The sequence below is a fragment of the Mytilus californianus genome, unplaced genomic scaffold, assembly GCF_021869535.1.
Source record: "Mytilus californianus isolate M0D057914Y unplaced genomic scaffold, xbMytCali1.0.p SCAF_4, whole genome shotgun sequence".
Taxonomy (NCBI): Eukaryota; Metazoa; Mollusca; class Bivalvia; order Mytilida; family Mytilidae; genus Mytilus; species Mytilus californianus.
The window spans coordinates 95,658,777-95,685,790 of record NW_026262690.1 but is presented as its reverse complement, the minus strand read 5'-3'; the positions used below and the strand labels follow the sequence as shown (position 1 = coordinate 95,685,790).

At 32.0% G+C, this 27,014-nt stretch overlaps 2 protein-coding genes across 3 annotated transcripts in view; one reads left to right on the top strand and one right to left on the bottom strand.

Annotated features, from left to right (window-relative positions):
* Window positions 1-6,552, top strand: part of LOC127698887 (2-aminoethylphosphonate--pyruvate transaminase-like) — a 50,033-nt gene extending 43,481 nt beyond the window's left edge. For both annotated transcript variants that reach the window (XM_052202608.1, XM_052202607.1), the window contains exon 8: window positions 6,389-6,552. In XM_052202608.1, coding sequence (XP_052058568.1) covers window positions 6,389-6,531 — 143 coding nt within the window. In that variant the 3' untranslated portion in view covers window positions 6,532-6,552. The remainder of the gene's footprint in view (window positions 1-6,388) is intronic.
* Window positions 6,553-8,167: 1,615 nt separating this feature from the next.
* LOC127698865 (sodium-dependent phosphate transport protein 2B-like) lies at window positions 8,168-26,315 on the bottom strand. The gene is made up of 9 exons (XM_052202567.1): window positions 26,160-26,315; window positions 22,730-22,783; window positions 16,695-16,797; window positions 15,661-15,789; window positions 15,082-15,225; window positions 14,531-14,722; window positions 13,954-14,069; window positions 11,890-12,085; window positions 8,168-11,315 (listed from the first exon to the last, which is right to left on the bottom strand). Exons 1-9 carry the CDS (start codon window positions 26,199-26,201, stop codon window positions 10,432-10,434), a joined length of 1,860 nt encoding a protein of 619 aa, XP_052058527.1. The 5' UTR covers window positions 26,202-26,315; the 3' UTR covers window positions 8,168-10,431.
* Between the last annotated feature and the right edge of the window lie 699 nt (window positions 26,316-27,014).

The window sequence follows — 27,014 nt, the reverse complement described above, 5'->3', positions numbered from 1 at the left end:
AACTTTTACTGTAGGCCATAGTCTTATCAGTTTTACTGTAGGCCACAGTTTTATCAGTTTTACTGTAGGCCATAGTCTTATCAGTTTAACTTTGGCCACAGTCTTACCATTTTAACTGTTGGCCACATTCTTGTCAGTTTTACTGTAGGCCACAGTCTTATCAGTTTTACTGTTGGCCACAGTCTTATTAGTTTTACTGTAGGTCACAGTTTTATCAGTTTTACTGTAGGCCTTATCTTATCAGTTTTACTGTTGGCCACAGTTTTATCAGTTTTACTGTAGGCCACAGTTTATCAGTTTTACTGTAGGCCAAAGTCTTATCAGTTTTACTGTTGGCCACAGTCTTATCAGTTTTACTCTTGGCCATTTTAAGTCTTTTACACTTCTTTGTTGGTCACAGTCTTATCTGTTTTGCCATCACCTACAGTCTTATATGTTTACTGTTGGTCCCAGTCTTATATGTTTTTCTTATGTACTTCCTGAATGAAGGTGCAGAAGCAAGACAGAAAAGACGTGTGATTCTTCTAGACTCAGGAGCTTCAGGGTAATTTTTATTTTTATGAAAAAAAATTTGAAGGCTTTAGTTGAGAAGCTGACAAAAAATTTAGAATTCTTTCATGACATATAGAGACTTTAGAAGGCAAATGCTGGTTGTCAAGCTTAATCCCTGAAGAATATCACTCTTTTGTTGGTCAGAGGTAGAGATCTTTATTTATATTCTTTTATTTCATAATAATTATTTTTGTTGTATTTTTACCGATGGCTTTTTAACCACATCTATATTTACTATAGAATTTATTGTTTATGTCTGAAGTATTTGCGTGAGGCTACTACTATATCTTCAGGTGGTTCAGTGTTATTTTGGTTACATGTGGATTTCCTTTAAATTAAATATTCTTATATGCTTGAGGTTTAAGGTTTTCAGCATTTAGTCATTGTTGTCAGTGCAAAGGATAAAATTTATATTTCCTTTGTCTATTTCTTTGTTCTTCTGTATACATGAAGGGCTGGATGGGGTTTACAGAATAGAGAACAATGGGCATAATCTGCAGAAAAATGGACAAAAAAATAATGAAAAATACGGCCAAAAATAAAGAATAGAGAATAATGTGGTACTAAAATATAATGGAAAAGAGAATAATGGACACAAAACATAAAGAATAGAGAAAAAATATCTAAAAAATTAAAGCATACAGAAATGAAGGTCCCCATCCAGACCATCATACATAGCACCCCTTACAGTGGTCAATTATACTTTCATCTGAATAAATTGTAAATTCAGGACCTTCTTGATGGGGTTAAAAGATATTTGTCTGACCTTTTGTAATGTTATGTTTCTTACAAGATTAGAAAACTTGTCAAAAATAAAATGTTGAAGTTCTTTTGAGAAAATCTTCATTTGGTTCTGAAAATATAAATACACTGCTATAAGATCTGATGTCTTCTCTTGTGAAGTGATAAGGCAAATTCTTTTAGAACATTATTTAAAATTTTAATAGAATTTCCTTGTAAAGATGCCTAATGACAAGCTTATCAGGCCACACACATTATGGCTTTTGTTCTATATATATATAAGCCCAGGAAAATACATTTTCATCTTTTGCCCTAAAAAATTCTGATTGTTGTAAACTTAGCAGGAGTTATTTGCTTATATCAGATGAAAAACATGACAACAAGAGAAATTTCTTTACTGTAAAGTTGGAAGTTTCTACAAGGAAAATGGAAACAGAAAATAAGACACTTCATAAACAATATTCTACTTTTAAAAAATCTTAAAAGGAAAGTAAGAGTATTATCCATATATTAAAGGATGAGCTTGAATTCAGTAGCGATACTACTGCTGAAACATGTCTGAATATGAAATGCACTATTTACGTTCAGGTGAGTGATACAGACTGTTTGAAGTCTCTTTTTAAATGTATTTGAATTTTTTTATCAGTTTGATGTTAAAATATTATGAATGACTAAATTTTTTTAATAGTTGTTCTTAATAAACATGTTATGACCTTAAATAGGGACAATCTAAACATATTCAGTCAGGTGAAAAATATATTTGCATGCTGAACTGAACAGTTTCTTTCATTATAAAATTAAAGAGATGTGGTATCATTGCCAATCCCCAATGAGACTATCCACCAGAGACCATGGATATGGATGTAAGCAACAATAAACAAAACCCATATCCTCAAGATATAGGTTTGTAAAGGTGGGACCACACAAATTGATACATACAGTGAATTCAAGCTTGATTTTTATCTCGCATGAAACAGCTACATAAACATAAGATAACCTAGCCTATACCCATTTCAACTGTGTGTCAAAAGCATTTTTTTCTGTGTTATTAACCAAGACCTGATTTATTCTAATACTATCTTTTAAAGTGTTGATTAATGATGTATGCTGTAAAAGGAATTTGGGTTCTATGAGTACTGGGGGAAGGGGGGTGGGGAAACACACTCAGACCTGCCAACTTTCACTACCAGTATTTATGGGGGATTTCCCCCATGAGAGGTGTTGACATGAATTTTGAAATTCCTTGTTATATAAACTGAACAACTCAAAACAGGCATTCAAAAAGGTATTTAAACACAAACATACTCATTCAAACAATATAGTAGTATAGATTAAAAACATTTGTGACAATATAAGAGGAGCATTAGGTCCTCTTGCACGTAAAATCCCCCATGGAGATTTCGAAAAGTTGGCAGGTATGCCCACCCATTTTATTAAGGTGTAGGAAGGGATTGGCCCTTCTTCATTGTTATATTGGCAAGGAAAATATATATTCAATTGATATATACAAGTCTAAATTGAAAACAAGGTTCAAACCTATATTTGCATTGGATAAAAACCGCAATTTTTATATGTGTGCATGCAAAACAAATTTCTTGGTAGAGGGGTCTAAATATAGCACAAACAACATATTCCAAAAGACCAAAACAGTGAAAAAGTATATTTTAACAAAATGCATTTGACTAGCAGGTCGAACAAGGGATGTTCTTAAACCCTGCTGACTGCCATTGGTGATTGCCAAATAAACAGATCACCAGATGTAACAAAATGGATCTTAACTATTAATAAAATACCAAACAGAAAACAATAAACTTGCGGAAAAGATGGTATACCGCAAACCAAAGGTGCAAAAATTAGTACACCATATCCAGATTTCAGTGATGTTAGGAATTGAAACGGTATTTGGAAGGCCATATAATTTTACCTCAATTTAGGATAGACTCTTGAATTTTGAAGAGTCGAAATAGGATGAACGGATCATATAAAGTGGGTCTCATTGGGGTCTAAGCGTGACGCGGGATTGGCCGATTTTTGTAAGCGTGACACGTGAAAGTCAAATTATTGTCCGTGAAAACGGGAAATAAAGTCGGGCGGGACACGTGAAATTACCAAAAAATGAGCCGGGAATCCGGGAAAATCATCATTTTATTAAGCGTGAATCAAATTTGTTGTCAAAAAATGAAAAAAGGGATGTGGATTGACTGCCAATGAGACAGATGTCCACCAAAGTTCAAATGAAGTGGATGTAAAGCCCCCATCACACTAGACCAAGACCATGAATAAGGAGTTGACCTCATACTTGAGTGATCAGTGGCGGATCCAGAACTTTTTATAAGGGGGGCCCGCTCCAGTCACGCTTCAGTGATTCCCTATATAATCAACCAAATTTTTCCCACGAAAGGGGGGGGGGGGGCCGGGCCCCCCAGGCCCCCCCCCCCCTGGATCCGCCTATGGTGACGTTCGTTTGGTTGTGCGTAATGTATAATTACGCAGTCACGTCTGGTCAGAATGGGGACGTTAAATTCCGATGCCGCTAGTGTAGAGAGAATGCCACGCTCTCTACACGTTAAGCAACTTGCAACAACACTTTGGGTGGTTCATAGGTGGTCTACTGAAAGGCAAAATCTATGTTCCTATCCAAGAAAACCACATTTTCTATGCATTGCATTTCTAAAATTCCAGACCTTCATCCTTGAAGATCAGGACCTAGCTACCTGTTGTATTTATTGTAAATTTTGTTTTTGTCCTGTACAATCATGAACTATTTGCCATTTTTAGCAATCAATCAATCAATCAATCAATCAACTAGCTTTCAGCAACTTCGAGTACTCTTAAATCTACCCTAGACCTGCTGGGTGCATTCAACGGCCCCAGATCCCCTGCCGCAATTTTTACCCACAGTTTATTGGACATGTAGTCACGCTTCTTACAGTCTTGGCGCCCAGAGTACCCCCCACCTTTGGCGAGTCACTGACAAACTTTTTGTATCATTCCTAAATTTGTGACACCAGTAAGCCATTTATCGGTTCCCTGATATCTTGCCAATGGTAATACAAGTGTGATATACCGATAGGAGGGCTCTTGCAAGGCGATTTCTTATAGAAAAAAAAATATAAGCGGGAAACGGGAAACTTAAAAAATGATAAGCGGGATACGGGAATCTGACAAAACAATAAGCGGGATCCGGGATTGGACCCCCCTAATGAGACCCCCTATAAACCCGAAGGCAAATATAATACAAGCCCAAACAATTATAAATATATATATATACATATTCAGATTGGTTTTAAGTTTTATTCTAATCTAAATGATATACATTTTACAATAAAGTGTAAAGCTAACAAGGGATAATATCATGGAAACAGTTCTCATATAAAGAAAACCTAGATAGTAATGTTAGCATCTGAGAACAACATCAATTTCATAGAAAACATATGCAACCTGGTGTTTCTCAGACTATAGAGTTACATATAGTTCATTGACTTAACTCATATTACATGCATGACCTTATATGGCAATTTTATCTATGATCACTTCACTGATTTTTCTTACTCTGTGTTTTTGTTACAACAATTATTAAAGTTAATATGGAAAACAATGGAAAATTGTAAGAAAGTTCAATCTACAATCCTCATCTAATAATTAAAATAAAATCTCTCTTTTTACCCTTTGATTTGTGAAAATAGTTAGTATTGACACTTCAAATAAATACTGTATATTTTTTCGGTAGCCACTTCTTTTGATATTGTTTATATAAAAAAAGAGTTTTCAGTGTAGCTATTGGTATAATTGAAAAGTATGTATAATAGGTCTTTGATATATGTGATGCTATTGTATTTCATTCTATGCATTTCAGTTTCAAGCCAAATATGTAATGTCCCAACCGTCAGACATGCATACAAAATGTCACAGGAATGGCCTAAAATATCTCACTAAATTTTGAACGATGTACAAATTTTCCATAGGCTTATATTGACTTTGGCAAAACCATGAAATCAATATTCATGAAAATACATTTTTTTCTCCATCCACGAAAATTGGTATCTATGAAATTAAATTAATCCACAGTACAAACAAAGACTGTCCCAAGTCAGGAGCCTCTGGCCTTTGTTAGTCTTGTATGTTTTTTAATTTTAGTTCATTTATATGTTTTGGAGTTTAGTATGACGTCCATTTTCACTGAACTAGTACACAATTTTATTTAGGGGCTAGCTGAGGACCACCTCAGGGTGCGGGATTTTCTTGCTGCGTTGAAGACCCATTGGTGGCCTTCGGCTGTTGTCTGCTCTTTGGTCAGGTTGTTGTCTCTTTGACATATTCCCCATTTCCATTCTCAATTTTACAAACAATAACAAATAACACATGTCCCAGATTAGCCTGACTTGGCACTGAGGCACAAATATTTGCGGTTGAGTTAAACCAATTTTACATCTCTTTTGTGCCTCAATCAAGCTTCTTTGAAATTCAAAGTTTAAGTTACATTATTATAATTAAATATTTCCTTTAGATAGACAAGTGATTTTAAAAAAAAAAAAAAAAAAACTATTTTTAAGAAAATTGCAGCTCTTTTACTTTGTGTGCTGAATTTGTCTTTCAAATATTTGGCATTGAGCATTCCTGATGAAGGTAAATCCAGAAAAGCGCTTCTGATGCATGAAAAATATAACATGTTTTCTTTTTTTGTAGTGATTATTTTGTTTATAGTTTATACTATAAACTTTAACCAAAATAAAAAACTTTATAGTTTTAGGATTAAGTAAGATTTTGCCCATCTATATGGAATAAGATGAGTTAATAAAATTCTTTTTTTTTCTTCAAAAGAGGTGAAGCCCATTAACTTTGTTCTTTTTAAATCAGACATATACTAAACTGAGGCCACATCAGTGTGATTCTTAAGTTTAAAAGCACCAAAATTTTAAATGCCTCCAACATATGCATCACTTTGAAGTGATAATATCTGAAGTCTAAATGCACCAAATTTTATGTGTTTCATTTATTATTATGAGTGACCAACCTGGTTTACATCTTGTTTGTCATCATTGATTTTTAAGGTCACATACATTAGTCGAAAAATGAATTTCTATTTCTATTTCAGGTTATGTTATTTACCCTGGGAAAGTATTGAATGCAGACTGTTTTAGAATAGGAAGTATAGGACATTTATACCCAGAGGACATGAAAGGGTTGTTATCAGCAATTAAACAAGTACTTCAAGAAATGGATATAAAATTAAGATAATAAAGAAAAAAAGAAATTATTTCGGTTGTTTAAACTTATTTGATTTAGAAAATTGCCATTCAGAATTTGAAAATAAAGGATCATTCATACAAAATAAAGCAAAGTATTATTTTGTAGTCCTTACCACCTGTATTGTTGAAAAACTTAAGTTTGTTTAAAGGTATGGTTACTTATTGGTTAGAAGAGTTTCTACCATGTTGCAAGAAGCAGATGGCAAGCTATAACATCACTGTCACGATCTATTACCTTCAAATTCTAGTTTAAGAGGTACAACATGGTTTGAATACCCACCTGAAATCTAATACATACTGTTTTACCTAAGATTTAATTGGGAATAATTTTGACACTGATATAACATGTTGACTTAAATTTTGAAAGAATGTTTTTCCCTCCATTGTCTTCCCACTTTCGTCACCGGAGGGGGGATTAAGTGTTACCCTTGTGCGTCCTTATGTCCAAAAAATGGTTTCTGTTCTCTAACAGTTTGCCTCAACCAAATGTTATGAAACTTATACACAATGATTATTACCACAAAACACAGATCAACTTCCAATTTGGGTTGCGTCACTTTTACCATTCTTGTGTTATGTCTCTTTTTAACGTTACATGTATATCCAAGCAGGGGCATCATCTGTGTCCCATGGACACATTCTCCATTATTTTTTAAATGGGTTCCAAAAAGGGCTTTTTCTATCGCTTTGGATCAAGTGGTTGGTTGCAAATTACTTGTGATAATGATACAGCCTTCCTAAGATGTTTATTGGGAACATTTGCTCAATTATTTTCTGCCCTGGGTTCTTAAAGGTTTGACTAGTTTTGGGCTTTAAAGCTAGGTAGCAAGTGACATACAGTTTCATTGGAAGTTTTTGTTAGTTTCATTTGGTGAATACATCATACCTAAAGATGAACCTGAAAAGGCTGGATACGGGAAACCTTTTGGCTTGCTCCTATTTTTCTGATTAGAATTTTTTTTTTAAATTCTGCATTTGAAATTTAACTTTCCTTGTTTTTTTTCAAATAGAAATGTTGGTATTTTTTATAGATACAAAGTGAGCAATGAAGGCTTCTTGAAGCCTCTAGTTTCAGTTTTATTAAAGTAAAATGATGAAGATTGATATCTATTAAGGTTCACAGTAAGTGTTAATTTGTTCCAGTAAATGGTCAAAGGATGTCCTAATTATCATGAGCATCAAGCCACAGGGATATGGTGATGGTCTTTGTCCATTTGTTCTGCCGAAACACATCAATACTCAGAGACCGTTTGACATTTAGTTTTTTTTTCTTGATAGGATTATGGTCGTCATATTCTCTCTCACCCTGCTATATCGTCAGTTTGATTTCAACCATTTTTACATGAGTTATGGGACTTTTTATCTTTTTTTTTAGTGTTGTGACAATAACACCTTGTGGATGCAATTCTATTACTTGGTAGGATTGTTTGCCATCATGTGTAGTTGACCATATTATACCGTCATTTTGATTTGACAATTTTTATGGGAGTTATGTGATGTTTACCATATTTTGACCACATACCACAACGACACATGGTTTACATTCATTTATTTGTTATCTCATTGATGTGTACCCCACATATTAATCACTGGTCGGCCATATATCCAACATTGAATACAGTAACTATGGAAACCTATAAAGTTTTATTATAAACAATATATGGTTATTGTACAAGTACAACCAGCATACTTAGTACTGGTAATATTTTAAATAACATAAAATTTGTAGTTAAAAAAGATAAAAATATCTACAGCAATTAGTGAAATAAATTTGTTTATAAAACCCAAGGTTGTACAGGTAAAAAAGTTGTACATAATTAAATGCAAATTGCACTCAAAAAAAATTGGTTTAATGCCAAGTTTTGTTGCATATTATGTATATGTAACACATTCTTTGTATGTACCCTTTAATTAATGTACCCTGAATGGAAAAAGTCAGCTTTTGATGAATGTAAATGGTATAAAAAAAAAATAACACTTAAGAAATTTGATGTGTTTGAATGACTTTTCTAGATTTATCTCCATCAGGAATGCAAGAAAATAAGTCTACACTCGCTGTGCAAGTTTTTAAAGTATGAAGATGATGATCGGGTCATTAGAGAGATGATGTGATGCAGTTTGAGTTGATACAGCAACATGAATAAAAAAAACAATTGTTTCTATACGGTAAACTTTCAATTCTCATAATGTCTATAAAATCACTGATAGCATCTGTATAATCATCTTATCATAAAAAAATTTCATGTAGGAAATTATGCAAGGCTTGTGAGGAACACCAGTTTATTGCCCTATAAATCATTGAGAATTTTAAGGATATACATTATTTAATCCATATATATAAGAGGAGGACCTTTTTTATAACTGTACTTTTTAAATCTTAGCGTTATATACACTGGCAATTTTTTTTTTTTATATTTTACAGAGATTTCCATTATACTCTATAGATTTATTTTTACAGAAGGGAAATAAGATAAAATAAGCGGTGAGGTCATATATATGTTAGAGTTGATCTAATCTTTAAATAGCAAAGCATCTTTTCTTAAGCTTGAAGTACTATTGTTTGGTGCCCAAAGAAGGATCAGGCCCTGCCAGCAGGTGACCGATAGTTTATCTTCATTATTCAACAGGATTATCAACCACAGGAACAATTGATGCTTTTTTTTTTTTTTGCTTCATAGAATTGGCATCTATGTACCTCAAATAGAAACAGAAACGGGTTTATATGAAACAAATGTTTATATAGCCACTAAAGTGATTTTTGTATAAGGCTTTTTTTTTAAATGTCTTTTGTTGTTTTTTTTTTTGTTTTTTTTTTAAATAAGCACAAACAATCAAAGCCTTCTATTCACTATTTCAGGAAAAAAGATTTCATTTATTTTTTTCAAAGAGATAAAACAATGAGTGAAATATCATTGAGACAACAATCCATCAATAATCTATTAAAAGGTATACAAATTACATGCTTAAGTCACAGTTGTTATACCAAGTGTTTAAAGTCCCTTTAAAAATTTTTTAAAGTATCTATAGACTTATCATGACTGATTCAATTTGCAACTGTCAATCATAAAATTAACCAGTGTTCTGGGTCTCTATAAAAGATTTTTAAACTGTCTGTAGACTTATAACTGATTCAATTTGCAACTGTCAATCATCAAATTACATGGTTTTATTTTTGATGTATGTCTATCACTGTCCATCATCATAATATGTCATTGCTTAAGTGACTTTTGATGAGTTTGATTTACAACAAAGCACTGGTATGAGAACTTGTGTGTCTGCAAGCTATGTAATTATCAATTCCATTAGGGAAAAGTATATATTGTTTCCATCTTGATGTAACAGGCTGATAAGTTAAAACAAATTTAAAGTCTGACCTTAAACTTTCAATAGTAGGTAAACAATTATAGATTCAAATAAGATTCAAAATGTTAACCATCCACATTTAATCATGGATGCCAATTTAAGACTTGTGGAATATCATTGGTTTAAGGTATTCTGTATTCCCACACTTTCAATTTATTAGATATACGATGATTATGTAGGATATGAACATTTTTGGACTCGAGAGAAATCATCATATCCTAAAAAAAAAACAATGTCAAATACTTAGTTTTGGCTACTATAGTTTCTTATACTTATTCAATGTATTATGGATTGGTCACACTCACCTTTTTGTGCCAGTTGCAAATTAAATTCTTACAAACGATTACAAGTCTAACATATCTATATAAATTTTCGTAGAAGTTGCCAGTTCTGTTGTAAAGTTTTTAGTTTTGTAGGTTGACCCGATGTAATTTCAAACTTGGCTTAATGTCAAACCTGTAACTGGGCAAAATTGTCTAAAATTCATGCTTTGATGCATATTTCTTAAAACAGCCATTATGTTATGTTACAGTCTTGTGTTGTCTGAACGTGATGGTATTCCATTTTGTTGTGTGGCTTCAAATGATGCTTCCTCATCTTCATATTGATTATTACAGCATTTGCAACAGGTAAATTGTCCACAAATGCTTCTGTCTATTGGTTCCAAGGAACGACACCACACAGGAAGAAATTTCCAGTTCTGCAATGTCTTTGGCAAGCATGTTGGTTTTTTATGTTGAATTACTTTTACTATACCAACAAATATTATGACAAGAGCTATTGGTAACAGTACTGCCAATACTACATACCAACCAGCTATAGATAGAGCAAACACACTAAAAGGGAACAGGCCAAACATGATGATTAAGTAGACGAGAGCAAACCATCGATACTTGGATGTCACCATACCCAAATGTTTGGCCATTGGAATTGGAAATCGCATGAATGTCAGTGGGTAAAAAATGAGAATTCCTGATAAATTGAAGAAAAGATGGCACATTGATACTTGTAATGGTAGTCTAATATCATCTGTGGCCAATGCTGCAAGTATGGATGTTGTTGTTGTTCCAATGTTTGCCCCTAATGTCAGTGGGTACATTCTTTCCAAACTTACTACTCCCACTCCAACAAGTGGGGTCAAAGTTGATGTGAAGATAGAACTTGATTGGACCAAGAATGTCAGTCCTGTACCAACCAGGATAGCTATGTACCCTGTAAAGTATGACCATCTTCCTGGAAATTCATAGTTGATAAATTTTCTGATACCTTTTCGGATATTTCCTTTCAGTACTGAATTCATAGTTTTGACAATTCCTAGTAAGCAAACACACAGCATAACTAAGGCAGCAACAAGAATAATAACTCCGATTTCATGATCATTCAGTCCAGATTCTTTGAAAGCAAATTCACCTATAAGAAATAGAATAAAAATTTTATAAATATCTTACAATTTACTTGTTTAAAATGTAAAATATATAAAGTCATATATAATTTCTATTAGTTTTCTTCTTTGTTTTTTAATTCAAGTCTATGTTCAACTGTAATTATATATGATCAATTTAAATGATAAAAGTTGTGCTGGAAGGAAATTTCTATTCAAAATATATGTCCTTTTATCATATTACAAAATTTGCTTTAATTGATGGTGTTGTAGTGTATCAATCAAATTACAAATCCTGCAAGGAACTTCAGCTTGACATGAAATTTTATTTCAATGGTCTTTAATTCAAAATGGACCAAAAAAACTTTTCACCTAAATAACAAATGGACCAAAAAACTATTCACCTAAATAACACATGGACCAAAAAACTATTCACCTAAATAACAAATTTATCAAGTGTTAATACATCTGTAAATTAAGATAATAGGTGTATTAGCAGCAAATGACTGTGGACCTTTTAAAAGACATATTTACATCAAATGCATCTTAAAATATCCCTCCTTGGGAACATTTTTCAATTCTATTGTTCTTATAAATACTTACATTTTTCTACACACACTTTGACTTCTTCCAAGCCCCATTCTGTTTTATTCACCTCAACCACTGTAGACATAACTGTTTCATTGACCGTTACGAGAGATGATACATTCTGCAATACTGTGTCTTTTACACAACAGTCTTTCAATAAAGTTTTCACATCTTCACCTTTTGCAAAATTTGTGATCTTCTTTGAGTCAAGCTGCAATTGAAAAGGTAATTTAATCATTTTTGAATTTTGAAATACACATCATTTAAAAATACAATTGTCTGACTAATTATCAATTCAACTAGATTGTTCTCTAGTCAATGGATTGGTAATATACCAACAATTCTAATATGACTTTCTTCTTTTGCTTTGGAAACAAAGCCCTGCTCTAATTACAATAAAATATGGGCTGCATGTGATTGACGTCACAATTGAAATTGCAACGTCAGTTGTATTTTTGAACAACGCCAGTGTTGCTCACTAGGAAATTAATTAAAATCATTCTAAAAGTAAGTTTACATATATATGTTAATTTTTTTATCGTGGAACTGTTGATTTTCTATAACGTTTTTGGTTCATCAAATCAAAATGGCTGCCTTTCGAACGTGTATTATAGGTCTGCTTCGAAGTACAAAAGTTTTAATTTTTCCTATTAGAATCGAAATAATTCTATCATACTATGCTTTATGCTAATTTTAACATGGATAGGCATTATATTTGTCAATATTTTACACCTCGCTAACGCTCGGTATAAAGATATTGACAAATATAATGCCTACCCATGTTAAAATGAGCATAAAGTATGGCATGAAAGAATTATTTCTTAATGATTAGTAAATATTTTGGTGATATTTACTTTGCACAGGTTGATAAATTGTTTAGTTTAAAGGATTTATCTTTATTTTATTGAACATTCCTTATTATACTTCAAATAACAGATTGTGATTGGTTAATATGAGGGAGATAATTTACTCTATCCCATGGCAAATACTCTATTACCCTACACAGAGATGCTTGATCAAGTGTGTGCTTTATTAAATAGGGATGGTTTTTATGTACAAGGCATCACAGTATATTACTTTGAATTTGAAATTTGATAGGCAGTAATAACGGAACATTTAAATTGAATGACACATATCTGAAAGGGTGATAGAGCAGATTGTTACCTCACAAAATGACATTGTCAACCTTGGCTTTGCCTCGGTTGACAATTTTTTTCGGGGTAACTATTTGCTCCATCATCCTCTCAGCTATGTGTTATTTATATAATGTTCCTTTTCTCATTCCACTGACTGAGATTAAAAGAGAGACTTCTGAGAAATACAAAAATAATTTATCAGCCTGTTCTAAGTCAGGAATATTATCACATGCTATCTTCACTTTTATCTAAATGAATTGTCATTTGGTGTAAAAATGGTGGTAATTCTTTTTTTACCTCACCAATTAAGAGCTTGACATATTGTAAAGACACTTATCTATTGTTGAAGACAGTATGTTTACCTTTAGATGTCTTGTTTTTTGTGTTGTTGGATTGCCTCATTGATATATATGCTTCATTATAATAGTAGGTTAGTAAATGGTTTAGGGACATAAAATGAAAGCTTAGTAAACATATCTGATGACATACTTACTATTATGACCAGGTTAGTAAATGGTTTGGTGACATAAAATGAAAGCTTAGTAAACATATCTGATGACATACTTACTATTATGATCAGGTTAGTAAACGGTTTGGTGACATAAAATGAAAGCTTAGTAAACATATCTGATGACATACTTACTATTATGATCAGGTTAGTAAACAGTTTGGTCACATAAAATGAAAGCTTAGTAAACATATCTGATGACATACTTACTATTATGATCAGGTTAGTAAACGGTTTGGGGAAATAAAATGAAAGCTTAGTAAACACATCTGATGACATGCTTACTATTATGATCAGGTTTGAAAACGGTTTGGGGAAATAAAATGAAAGCTTAGTTAACATTTCTGGTGACATACTTACTATTATGATCAAGTTAGTAAATGGTTTGGGGACATAACATGAAAGCTTAGTAAACATTTCTGATGACATACTTACTATTATGATCAGGTTGGTAAATGGTTTGGTGATTTTTTTAAGAAATTCTTGTTTTTCATAATCTTGGTTGAGGTTGATATTATTTACTATTTTCTCACTGAGCCAATATAGATAACCTGAAAAGAACATTCTGTGGTGATTTCATTGCTGTAAATTTCAAAACTACCGTTGACAAAATGGAAATAAAGTTTGATATTGACGATTTTCAGGAGTTATGGTCTGTGATTGATTGCAAAATGGTATTTTAAGTTGTTTCTGTGTAATTAGTTGAGAACTGCCAATGCTTTCAAATTTTTTATGACCAAATTTAGGTCAAGTTCAATATTGACAATTTTCACTTTTGCCATTTAGGAGGATCGGCCCTTCATTGCTTTAACAACACTGATAAATGTAATAAAAACTTGGTTTGCTGTGATTTTGACAGCCTCTTGTTTTTCTATTAAATAATATTTTATTACCTAAGACATACCAATGCCCTTAGGAATTAAGTTTAAATCAATGTTTTAAATGATATTCATATCTTTCTGTCTTTTATAACATCTAAGTTGAAAAGGTAAAACTTTTACATAGAATTTACCTGTTACCACTTCTATAGGTAAAAGAATAATAACTGTCAACCAGTTGAACATATCATGGACTGTTGCTCCAGCAAAGGCTCTTCGAAAGTCATCTTTATTGGCTATCTGTCCCATGGAAACAATAGTATTGGTAACAGAAGTTCCAATATTGGCACCCATCACTATTGGGATAGCTGTTTTGACATCCAAAACTAGAAAATAATGTAAATTGGGTAATAATAGTTTTAACAGTACTGGTATATTAGATTTAAGACCCCTTTTGACTCTCAGAAAGATACATTTATGCTTCCTGTTAAAATCTTCCTCAAATTTTAGGTAAGTATCATACCCAAATTTTAATACTAAATTTATTTTAATTTACAACGATTTGCAGTAACCATGAATTTTATCCTTGGATCACAAGATGGTTTACATTTCAACTCAAGAGCACAGATAATATAACCCTATTTTAGTGACATGTCTTATGTTTTTCAATTCTTTAATATGAATACATGTTTAATTGACAGTTATGACTGTTAAGAATAAATTAACATAGTATTTGTGTACATACGTTGTCCTCCAACCATGCCAACAACAATTGAGGTTGAGGTAGAAGAACTCTGTACTAAAACTGTAGCCAGAACACCAATCATTACTCCTGCCACTGGATTGGATAGAATTTCGTTCCTTTTGAAGATTTCTCCTGCAGATTTACCTAAAAGAAAGAGGTATTTTGCATGTTGAGTTACTGTTGGTTGCTGAATGTCCAGTGACAAATATTTCATAATTAATCAAGGACGAGCTTTGACAACACTGAAAATGGAACTGTACAGTGTAAACTGTAAAACCCTTATGATTGTCTTAATAAAAAAATAATAATTTGTATACAAAAATGAAGAAAAGAAAATAAAATTGAAAATGTTAAACATGTTATTATTGATTCAATGATTGTTGTTTTCTTCTAAAACTACAAGTTTGCAGTAAATATATTTAGATATCATTTTATTTTTTGTGGTTTTTGTGTAACTGTTGCTATCTCATTGGTGTATCTATCCCCTTTCCTCTTTATTTCAAACGTAACTAATGCATCTGTCTGCTTGCAGTTCTGTTCTATCTTTTTTTTTAACTTATAGCTTCTTTAGTAACTTACCTCCAACCAACTTGAATCCATCACTAAGGAAAGTAAGGGAACAAATAAAGAAATACAGGAAGGCTACAAACATTATAATCCTCATAATAAGCCACGTCACTCGCAGTATTTTGCCACATGTATCCAATTCTGAAATGAATCAAGATTTTTACTGTGTTACTTGAGACATACTTATACAATTGTGAGTAAATCTTACTACTTTCCGCAGGCACTTGTCTGAAAAAAAATTACCTATATAATATTAATAAACTTAGAAAAAAATATAGAATATAGATTATGACATTGATCAAAATTCGTCCGGAATATGCATGAAATATTTGCCACTGGACGTTAACTTGGAAACAACAATCAATTAGTTATAACATAAAGTCTGATTATTAGTTGCGTCATGCCTAGTGATAATTATTACAAACATTCTGGGCAACATGCTTAACGCGAAAATCCTTTTATTTGTGGGTTTCAATCATAATAAGACGTTTAATACACTAGGTAACACCCCCTTCTTGGTACTGCCATATTTTCTAACAAACTAAAAGGCAAGATATTAGGCCTTCTTTTTTTCAAATGCACTTTTAATTAAAGATTTATATATAATATATCTCTGTAATAAAGTCGAGGTAATACGCGGGAATTTAAACAGCCAGGTCATAACGCCGGTTAAATCAAATTTTAAAAAGAGGATCTAGGTTGTTCCACCTGAAAATAAGTACAGTCTTCTAAGTTATTAAAAATATCCAAAGAAATAGGGCTCAAATCCTTAAACCCCCTTATCCCTGATTCCGCCAATGACGGAAGGTAGACTTTTTGACGTTTCTGACATAGGGGCCCGGTGATATGCATAATATTGAAAAGATTTGCACATGCTATCATTTTTTTTTTCATCCAAACTTCACATGATTTTGTGATTTGCATCAATTTTTAGTCCAAATAAGGCGCTAAATGTTTCTAGTAATATCATTAATATAAAATTTAAAGTTTATGCAATCCCCCTAAAATTTCTACATAGTTAGAATGATATTTTTAGAAATACGAACCATCCCATGGTGTTTCTGTATTTTCCAAATCCGGTAAGGCCCAAGGATCGTCTTCCAATTCCTTTTCCTTTTGTAGTTTTCTGTTTTCTTCTGCTTTTCTTTCCTGTGAAGTAATCAATAAATTTTTCGGTCCACATAAAATTAGACATGCATAAAAGCCTCAGCTCCTACATACGGGGACTTATTTTAATTTGTATTTTGAAAATTCTTGCCCCGTTTAATGTTGTTGTTATCACGATGCAAACCTTATCATCTATAGGAAACAATTGCCATGATATCGTCATACTAGATTTGGCATTTAACCCAAAGCCAGCCAGAAGGAAAATATATTTATGGAAGAAAGGAGAAATACAAAAATAATTGAAGACCTGGGCCATTTCAACGCAACTTTCAAAAACACCATAGACAGGAATGGTGAATCTATGTGGCAAGCATTCAAAAAGCTATTTCAGAACACTGTAGACAAGAAAGTCCAAACATTAATGAGTCAAGGAAGACACACACACACACATCCATGGATAAACACTACCATTGGAAGGAAAACAAATCAGAAACTATCCTAAAAGCCCACAAGAAGCCATGAAAATAACATAGAAAAGAGACATGGGTATGTATAAGAGACTCAAGCAAGAAGCACAATAGGAAATCAGACAAGCTATATAAATACATAGAAGAAGTCAGCACCAATTATAAAGACAGCTCGAAAAATACTTTGGTCATACATCAAGAGCAAAGGTCAAGAAGGGTCAGGAGTAGCACTGTTAAAGAATAGATTGGGAATTCCACAAAGCGATAATAAAACCAAAGCTAAAATGAACAATTCCAGTCAGATTTCACAAAGGAAAATCTAAATAACTCCCCCAATAAGTCACAAGTTTCTACACGTAACCAATAGAAACAACTTATCCCGAAATAGACACATTGACAACATTGTCGGCAAAAGAAATAAGACATTTGCATTTATCCGACTATACCTGTCAGAGATTCACTAAAACTGCAAAGGCAGCAGCATATACAGCATGTTAAACCAACAGTGGAATATGCTTGCACAGTTTGGGATTCGCCGAACATCTGATTGTGTATCAGACTTGGTAAAACAATTACCATGGAAAGCCTTGAATATCGAAGGAAAACCAAAAGATTATCATATGCTATTTAAGATACAATATGAGTTAATAGATATAGACGGACAACAAAATTTAATCCCAAACGACAGCTGGCCCAGAGTCAGTAATCCGCTTCTATCAAGAAATAAATTGACTTTTAATAACGCAGATGTACTTTAATATGCAACATTTATATGCAAGGGTGTAAAATGTAAAATCGTAGTATTAATAATGTATTAAGAACTCAATTCCATTTTTTTTAAACAATCTCGTTCTATTGAAAAGACTGTTGAAATTTTATGTAATCTCATTTGTCAAATCGCACTATGTAAAATTAATTTGCCAATCAACACAACAACATTTCAATATGAAACATAGTCCATGGTTTTTTTTTATAATTCATTTCAGATGTAAATTTATTTCTTTATCACCTCTGACAACCGGTGCGATAAAAGGAGATGTTTTGAAAGAAGAATACGTGTAAAACCGCAGGGATCTTTGTTATGTGGTTATAAAATAGACAAGGTCTGACAGTTGACGATTCAAGTCAGAAATGTTTTACTTCAAAAATAAAAGTATAATGGGAGTAATTGTGTCATACAAGGACATATATTTTATTGACTTGTGTCAAGTTGTCCTATTCAGGATTGAACATCAGCCGAAACAGCAGAAAACGATACATTATGCCTCTATTTCGGAATTTAAAAATATTTGGACATTCTATGATTTGTAAAGTAATATTAAACAAGAGGCTCTCAAGAGCCTGAATCGCTCACCTGTATTTCAGAGGAGAAGACTTTTAAATGTTAGCAAACTTGATGAACAAATTGTGTAAAATTGTCTTTAAAGGGCAATAACTCCTTAAGGGGTCAATTGACAATTATGGTCATATTAACTTTTTTGTAGATCTTACTTTGCTGAACATTATTGCTGCTTACAGTTTATATATATCTATAATAATATTCAAAATAATAACAAAAAACTGCAAAATTTTGTTAAAACTACCAATTCGGTGGCAGCAACCCAACAATTGGTAGTTCGATTCGTCTGAAAATTTCAGGGCCAATAGATCTTGACCAATTAAACCATTTCCCCCCGTCACATTTGTTCTAAAAGATTTAGTTTTTGAGATATAAGCCAAAAACTGCATTTGACCCTTATGATCTATTTTTAGCCATGGCGGCCATGTTTGTCGATGGATACAAACTTCGGATACACTTTATAAACAAGATACCCTAAGGAACATTTAGTTAAAGTTTGAAGGTAATTGGCCCAGTAGTTTCAGAGGAGAAGATTTTTAAATGTTAGCAAACTTGATGAACAAATTGTGTAAAATTGTCTTTAAAGGGCAATAACTCCTTAAGGGGTCAATTGACACTTATGGTCATATTAACTTTTTTGTAGATCTTACTTTGCTGAACATTATTGCTGCTTACAGTTTATATATATCTATAATAATATTAAAAATAATAACAAAAATCTGCAAAATTTTGTTAAAACTACCAATTCGGTGGCAGCAACCCAACAATGGGTTGTTTAATTCGTCTGAAAATTTCAGAGCTGATAGATCTTGACCAATTGAACAATTTAATCCCATGTCAGATTTGCTCTAAAAGCTTTAGTTTTTGAGATATAAGCCAAAAACTGCATTTGACCCCTATGTTCTATTTTAGCCATGGCGGCCATGTTTGTCGATGGATCAAAACTTCGGATACAATTTATAAACTAGATACCCTAAGGAACATTTAGTTAAAAGTTTGAAGGTATTTGGCCCAGTAGTTTCAGAGGAGAAGATTTTTGAAATAGTTTACGACGACAGACGACAACAGACGACAACGACAACATGAGCTAAAAATACATATTTAAATACCCTAAATGCAAATGTCCCTAAACAAATATGTTTGTTTTAAGCTATAATAGATGAGATGGATAAATTGATTTTATGTCTTTCATGTCCGTCAATTATGCTGTAAGCGGCTCCATTTATTAAAAAGTCCTGGTCACTGAGGAGAGTGGATTCAAAAACTGCATGATATGTGGTTCATACGTGTTTCTCGTTTCTCGTTTTTTATATAGATTAGACCGTTGGTTTTCCCGTTTGAATGGTTTTACACTAGTAATTTTTGGGGCCCTTTATAGCTTGCTGTTCGGTGTGAGCCAAGGCTCCGTGTTGAAGACCGTACTTTGACCTATAATGGTTTACTCTTATAAATTTTGACTTGGATGGAGAGTTGTCTCATTGGCACTCACACCACATCTTCTTATATCTATATGATATGTACATATATGAATTCATGTCAAGGCTTTTTTTATTATTTTTGTGATGTATTATGTAATGTGTTATTTTGTTTTCATGTATACCATCAATCCCAATGCATTATTCTCAATAAATATTATTTTATAATAGAATACAATGAATGACTGTAGAAAAATAATGGATTCTTTATTTTTGTGCGTATATTTATCTATATATATAATCACTGATAAATGTATATAATGTGACATTTTCTATTTGCTCAGTAGAATTTGTGTTGTTTTTGCATCAAAGTTAATTTACAGACCACAAACATTTACGCCCATGTTTTAATTGAATTATAATTGAATTTTACTGTCAAATCAAACCATAACTGATTATTAGTTTTTAGATTAAACAATTAATTAGGCAATCATTTGTCAGACATTGTCTTTTTTTATTGCTTTGAATATAATAATTTAGAAATTAAAGCACTGGTTGTGAATTTTAATGAACTACCGGTAATTTTTCGATTGTCAAACCCGGGAAATCGAGATATGACTTCATTGATTACATCTGATCGAGTAATTGCGATATGACTTCATTAATTTCAGTGCAAATTCACAAATTTTGCAATCCAGCTATGCATGTTCAAACTCACCTCAATATGAACACTGTCTAAAATCACATCATAAATTCATTGGGTTTGACAATCAAAAAATTACCGGTAGGTCATTTATTTCATAAATTATTGCTCTATGCGTATTCAATAATTTTGAAAAATTAAGAGAACAAGGAAGTTATATACCTGTAAACAAAGCAGATTTCAGTAATCTTGGTAAATTTGTTAAAAATAAATTACAAAAACATGATAAATTTTCTATACCACCAGTGATCATGAATGAGCTATTTAATGAGTTAACAAAACTTGATATAAACAAAGCATCTGGTATGGATAATATAGGACCAAAAATCCTAAGATTAAGCGCCCCTGTTATTGCATCACCTCTCACATACATATTTAACCGAATGATAGACACTGGTATATATCCTTCTTTACTGAAGAATGCTAAGGTAACACCAATTTTCATGGATGGTGACAAGCTTTTAGCAACAAATTACAGACCTATATCTGTTCTTCCAACTTTATCAAAATTAATAGAAAGGCATGTATCTAATAACATGTACAAATACTTATCTAAGCTTAAACTTTTACACCCTACACAATCTGGTTTCAGGCCGCTGCATTCTTGTCAAACATCACTTATTAATATCATTGACAAATGGTTGCAAGAAATGAATGATGGTAATTTAAACCTAGCAATTTTATTAGATTTTAAAAAAAGCTTTTGATTTGGTAGATCATGACATTCTTTGCTTAAAGCTTGAAATTTATGGATTTAGTGAGGCTACTGTTTTTTCAAGTCATACCTGAATAACAGAAAACAGCAGGTAAACATTTGTAATGTTTACTCTGAACAACAACATGTAAAATTTGGTGTCCCCCAAGGTTCTATACTTGGTCCTCTATTGTTTGTGCTATTTATAAACGACCTTCCCTTATGCATTGAAAATTGTGAAACAGACCTATATGCTAAACATAGAAAATATACATGATGATGTCCAAGAAAATGTATACAGGGTTGAAGAGTGGTGCAAAATGAATAACATGTTCATTAATGCAAATAAAACAAAATGTTTGGTTACTGGAACAAAGCAGAAACTATCAATTCAGACTTATCAACCAAACTTGATAATGAATTCAAAAGTATTACAAAAATTATTAGGTGTTAAAATTGACAGCACACAACTGGAGAAATCAAATTGACCAAGTTTGTGCTAATATATCATCCAGAATATACCTTCTTTCTAAAATAAAGAAATTTTTAGATATAAATGCAAGGAAAACATATTACAATGGGTATATTCTGCCCCTGATTGACTACTGTTGTATTATTTGGGGTGAATGTAAAAATGAAGGGATAACAAGAATTTGAAAACTCCAAAAAAGGGCAGCAAGATTAATTCTAGATGCAGATCCTTTATCCCCCCTCAGCCCCCTTATTTAAAGAACTTGGGTGGATGACAGTTGACAATAGAATCAAATACCACAAATATTTACTTCTATATAATTGTATGCGTATGGAAGCACCAATGTACCTAGTTCAAAAGTTTAAACTGAAATCAGATAATAATCCCTACTCCTTGAGAGGTGTCACTCAAGGTAATCTGATAGTTCCCAAGCCAAAAGCTGAGCTATTTAAGAAATCTTTTGTTTATTCTGGATCAGTGTTATGGAATGGACTACCACACAAAATTCGTAAAGCTCAAAACACTTATACTTTTAAACAAAGTATCAAGAAGTACTTAACACAGTCCTGATAAGATTATGTTTTCTACAATGTATTTGTATATTCTTTTATTTTTATTTTTATTTGATTTTTTGACTACATGTGCATCTTGAACAGCCTTATATCTTATCATGTTAGTAATATTACATTGAACTAATTGACTGTAAATTAATTATGTGTAAATATCTGTTTTTGATTGTATTGTAATTTGTATGTGAGGGCATCAGGGAAGATTAGTTTATTGTAACTAACTGAGTTTACCCTCTTTAAATAAAGAATTTATTATTATTATTATTATTAATAAACTGAAATTGTTAATTTTATTTCAGTGATGTTGAAACTCACCTCAATATGAACACTGTCTAATGATGCATCATAAGCCTTGTTTGAAAAACCATTCTAAGAAATAAATAAATAAATATAATTTAGGGGAAAGGAGTGCATCAATTTCTCGAAATGACGATAAAACAGATTCAAATAAAATTTACGAGTTTTCATTCTTGCAAAATCTACCTCCGTAATTTCTGAACATTCTTGCAATCCAGCTATGCATTATATTCTAGCCATACACAGGCCACTTAAAAATTAACGAGCCTTGCAAAAGGTGAAGATGAATGTTCCATCAGAAAAAAAATCATCTGACCTGGCAATCATAAAATCATATCATAAATTCATTGGGTTTGACAATCGAAAAATTACCGGTAGGTCATTAATTTCATCTGATCGGGAAATCGAGATATGACTTCATTGATTACATCTGATCGAGTAATTGCGATATGACTTCATTAATTTCATTTGATTGGGTAATCGCAATATGACTTCGTTGATTTCATCTGATCCGATGGTAATCGCGAAATGACTTCATTAATTTCATCTGCATTATCAGGCTGTTGGCATGACTTAACTTTGTGCATGCATCTCTTTCGTTGTATAAAGTGAGTTCTGCTGTGCTGTTTGAATTTTCGGTAATCCATGTTAGCTTATTTATATGCATTACTATTTCTAATCTTAAGGTTGTCACATCAAAATAAGCCACTTGAATGACCATTGCGCATGCTTTGTAATTGCCTAGAAATAAGTTGGAATTAGTTCCCTGTTCTTTCCATTAATTGTGTCTAAAATTGTGCTGCAGGTGAACAGAATCGATTAAAATCCATTGATTCGTTTCAGCAAGTTTCCTTTTGTTTTCATGTCTTAATGATTAATTATTTATTAGTATGAAGTGTTTGATGTGTTCATTAATTAATGTGTACTATTCTTATTGTTTTGGAGAAGACGTTACTAAGTTGTAAAACTTGTGTCTGATCCATTTGTCATTTCTTACAATGAAATATGTTTAAATTTAAAAAAACTAGGTGAACAGAAGGATGCTTCACTATCCTTAACTTGAAATGAGTCGAGATCAACGTGTTACTGTACATAACCATTCAAGTGTTTCCGCAGTAAAGCCGAGAGACATGCTTAATAATCACGGATGCATTGGTGTATTGGTGCAGAAAGAAAAAATAAATGAATTTAAATTGCGCCATTTGAAAATTTTTTCTCATATATTTTATGTGAACTGTGCTATTTAAGGACAACTTGAGGTCTACTTTTTTGATATATATACGATTTCATTGGTTCAGTTTTTGACTAAGCGGAAAAAGACGAACCCTTATATCCTTTACACATACATGTAAATAGTGTTTAAAATCTAAAAAAAAAAGTTGTTATTGTAACTCGAAATCTTAACGTATTTGATGACTTCTTAGATTGCGTAGATTGACCACAAAGAACTTTTTGTTGGCGGTCTTTTATTTTACTGTGACGTCGGATGTCTTTCCCTTTTACATACTTTTACATTTGTATTTCAACACTGGTTCTATGTCATCCTTTTATTGTTTAATATGTCAAGTCAAATGAAATATCTGTTACATTAAAATTAATTACATATGTCATCGTATTTCAATTGTAAAATAGCTATTTCTTGTACTTCAAATAACTTATTTTCTTTCATTAATGCCATAAAAATGGAGTAGGCCCGGTAAGACCCCTTTTTGGCCCCAAAATATAGCATTTTTCCAATTTGTTTAAAATGTAAACTTTTAGCTATTTATTGGAAAGTAAAATACTTTTAGTTTCATAAATATGGGCTGTTTTTGACAACACAATGCACATTCATCAAGTACTAGCATCAGGTATTCATGTAAATTTACTGAAATCTTCACAATTTTAGCGTCTGTGCTAATTTTTAGACGGTTTTTGTCTAACATGGAAGTGGCCGCACTTGTTTTCAGTCTTAATATTTCAATACATGTTGTATTTGATGATTATACATAAACATATATAAAGGTTGCGACTGAACACGAATGCGGTCACTTACATTTTAGATTGATTGATTGATTGATTGTTGGTTGCTTAACGTCCCTTACATTTTAGACAAAAACCATCTGAAAAGTGACGTTTTATGGCATATTTGATAGATTTTTCATACTGAAGCTTGAATTTGAGCGTCTCTTATTACCAAATCAGTTCAAATCATGTACATAAACTAATTGCATCGATTGAAGTAGACACTTGTTTTTGAAAAATGTCAAAAATCTTTCATCAGATGTACTTCAAATTTTAAGCCAAAATTAGCCATTACCGGACCCCCTCCTTTGATTGATGAGAGTTTAATTTTGCCAGAATCATTTTGGACATGTGAAGAATGACCAATGTAAGATGAGAAAAGTTCTATGAAGAGTGCATGGTCAAACTTCAGCGAAAATGTTACCTGGTCGGAATTACCACCTAATCATGGAATATGATAACCCGTTCGAGAAATGATATATCATTTTACTGCGCAATAAAAATAAAATACATTTACATCGTACGACCATTTACCTGCGCATTGACGACTACATGTCGGTGCGTCACTAAAAGACGTTAAAATTTTTTTACTTTGGCCTATTATGCTGACAAGTGTATTAATAATAGTCCCAGATAAATTCCATTCACATAAAACAACGATATTTTGGAAAATACAATGTATTACAAATTGCAAATAATAAGATAATTAAAGGTCTAAAACCTTGGTTAGCAAACTTTCATGATAGCTTATTTTTGTTAATCTAATTACAGAAATGCATTTTCCCTAATTTTCAACTTCTCATTTTCTTGAAAAGTCTTGACCAAAAGGTTGCTACTATTGACCTTTAAATGTGACAAACGCACTTGTTAATATTTTCACTGAAATACAATAAGAATTAAGTACATATACAAAGCGGGTTAACACATGGCTGGTCTAACCGGTTAGCTTGATAAGCTGATTGTGGAAAATCTCTTGTTTATGTTTGTATTGTGTACTTTGTATTTAGCAACAATTATACTTTTATGAAAAAAAGTATTAATATTATTATTACTGCTATCATTTAAAAAAAAAACGAATATGATAGGTTAAAATGATATAAATCAGACATTTGAAAATCTTGATAAAATCTAATTAAAAATGTGAACGTTGTAGACCTAATTCACTTATATGTAGTCTAACGGTTTACGGCTTATTTGAAAAATTAATAATAGTATGCTTTAGTTTCAGACTTCAAAAAATTTATTGAAAAAATAAGAAAACGATGAATATATCTCTCTTTGTTCTGTATCTAGAAGGATTTGTTTTGTCTACTTTTTCACACAGAGAAAGTGAAAAGGATAACTATTGCTATTACATAAATTTAAGAAAAAACAAAAATAAAAACATAAATTGATATAGCATAAATTACTTTATACTTAATGTGGCCATTTGTGTTTTATTTACCTTTTCGGAATATGGTGGTGGCTTTTCCTCCATCGTGCTCATCGGAAAATATTTCTCCAAATATTGTTTTCAGTAAATGCTCACGGCTTTATATTATACAGGTATGAAGTGGATCACTCATGTCACTTGTGACAGGTATTAATTGTATTCACATGGAAAGCCTCGGAACAAACGGGTGTTATATTGTTTCTATTGTTACGAAATCTTGTTTATTATAAAATTGTAATGAAATATTTATGTTTACTGAGTACCGTTTACTGATTGATTTCAAATGCGCTTTGTGGAATGGGCCCCACTTTTTTCTCTATATATTTTTGCATATATATATATATATATATATATATGTTTTGCATGCACACGTATAAAAATTGCAGTTTTTATCCAACGCAATTAAAGGTTTGGACGTTGTTTTCAATTTAGACTTGTATATATATATATTATATATTTTTTCGATATTCACATGTTAACTTATAAATCTAAATCATGATTGCCAAAATGCCAAAAAAAAACAAATAAAATGTAAAAAAAGTTTTTATTCAGCCTTAAAATTAAGGAGACGACAGACGTCAACTCTAATTAGATATAAGAAGATGTGGTATGAGTGCCAATGAGACAACTCTCCATCCAAGTCACACTTTGTAAAAGTAAACCATTATAGGTCAAAGTACGGCCTTCAACACGGAGCCTTGGCTCACAACGAACAGCAAGCTACAAAGGGCCCCAAAAATGACTAGTGTAAAACCATTCAAACAGGAAAAACAACGGTTTAAAACTACAGTACTGCTATTCCGTATAAGGTTGCAAAAAAAAACCTTTTTTTTTACATATTTTTGGGGGCATTTTGGATATAATTTG

Bases quoted from the DNA above. Each gene is read 5' to 3' on its own strand.
- LOC127698865 (XM_052202567.1), bottom strand. From the start codon at position 26,201: ATGAGCACGATGGAGGAAAAGCCACCACCATATTCCGAAAAG. The intron at 22,784-26,159 runs GTAAATAAAACA...TTTATTTCTTAG, and splicing joins CACCACCATATTCCGAAAAG to AATGGTTTTTCAAACAAGGC. The intron at 11,316-11,889 runs GTAAGTATTTAT...TATTTCTTATAG, and splicing joins CAAAGTGTGTGTAGAAAAAT to GTGAATTTGCTTTCAAAGAA.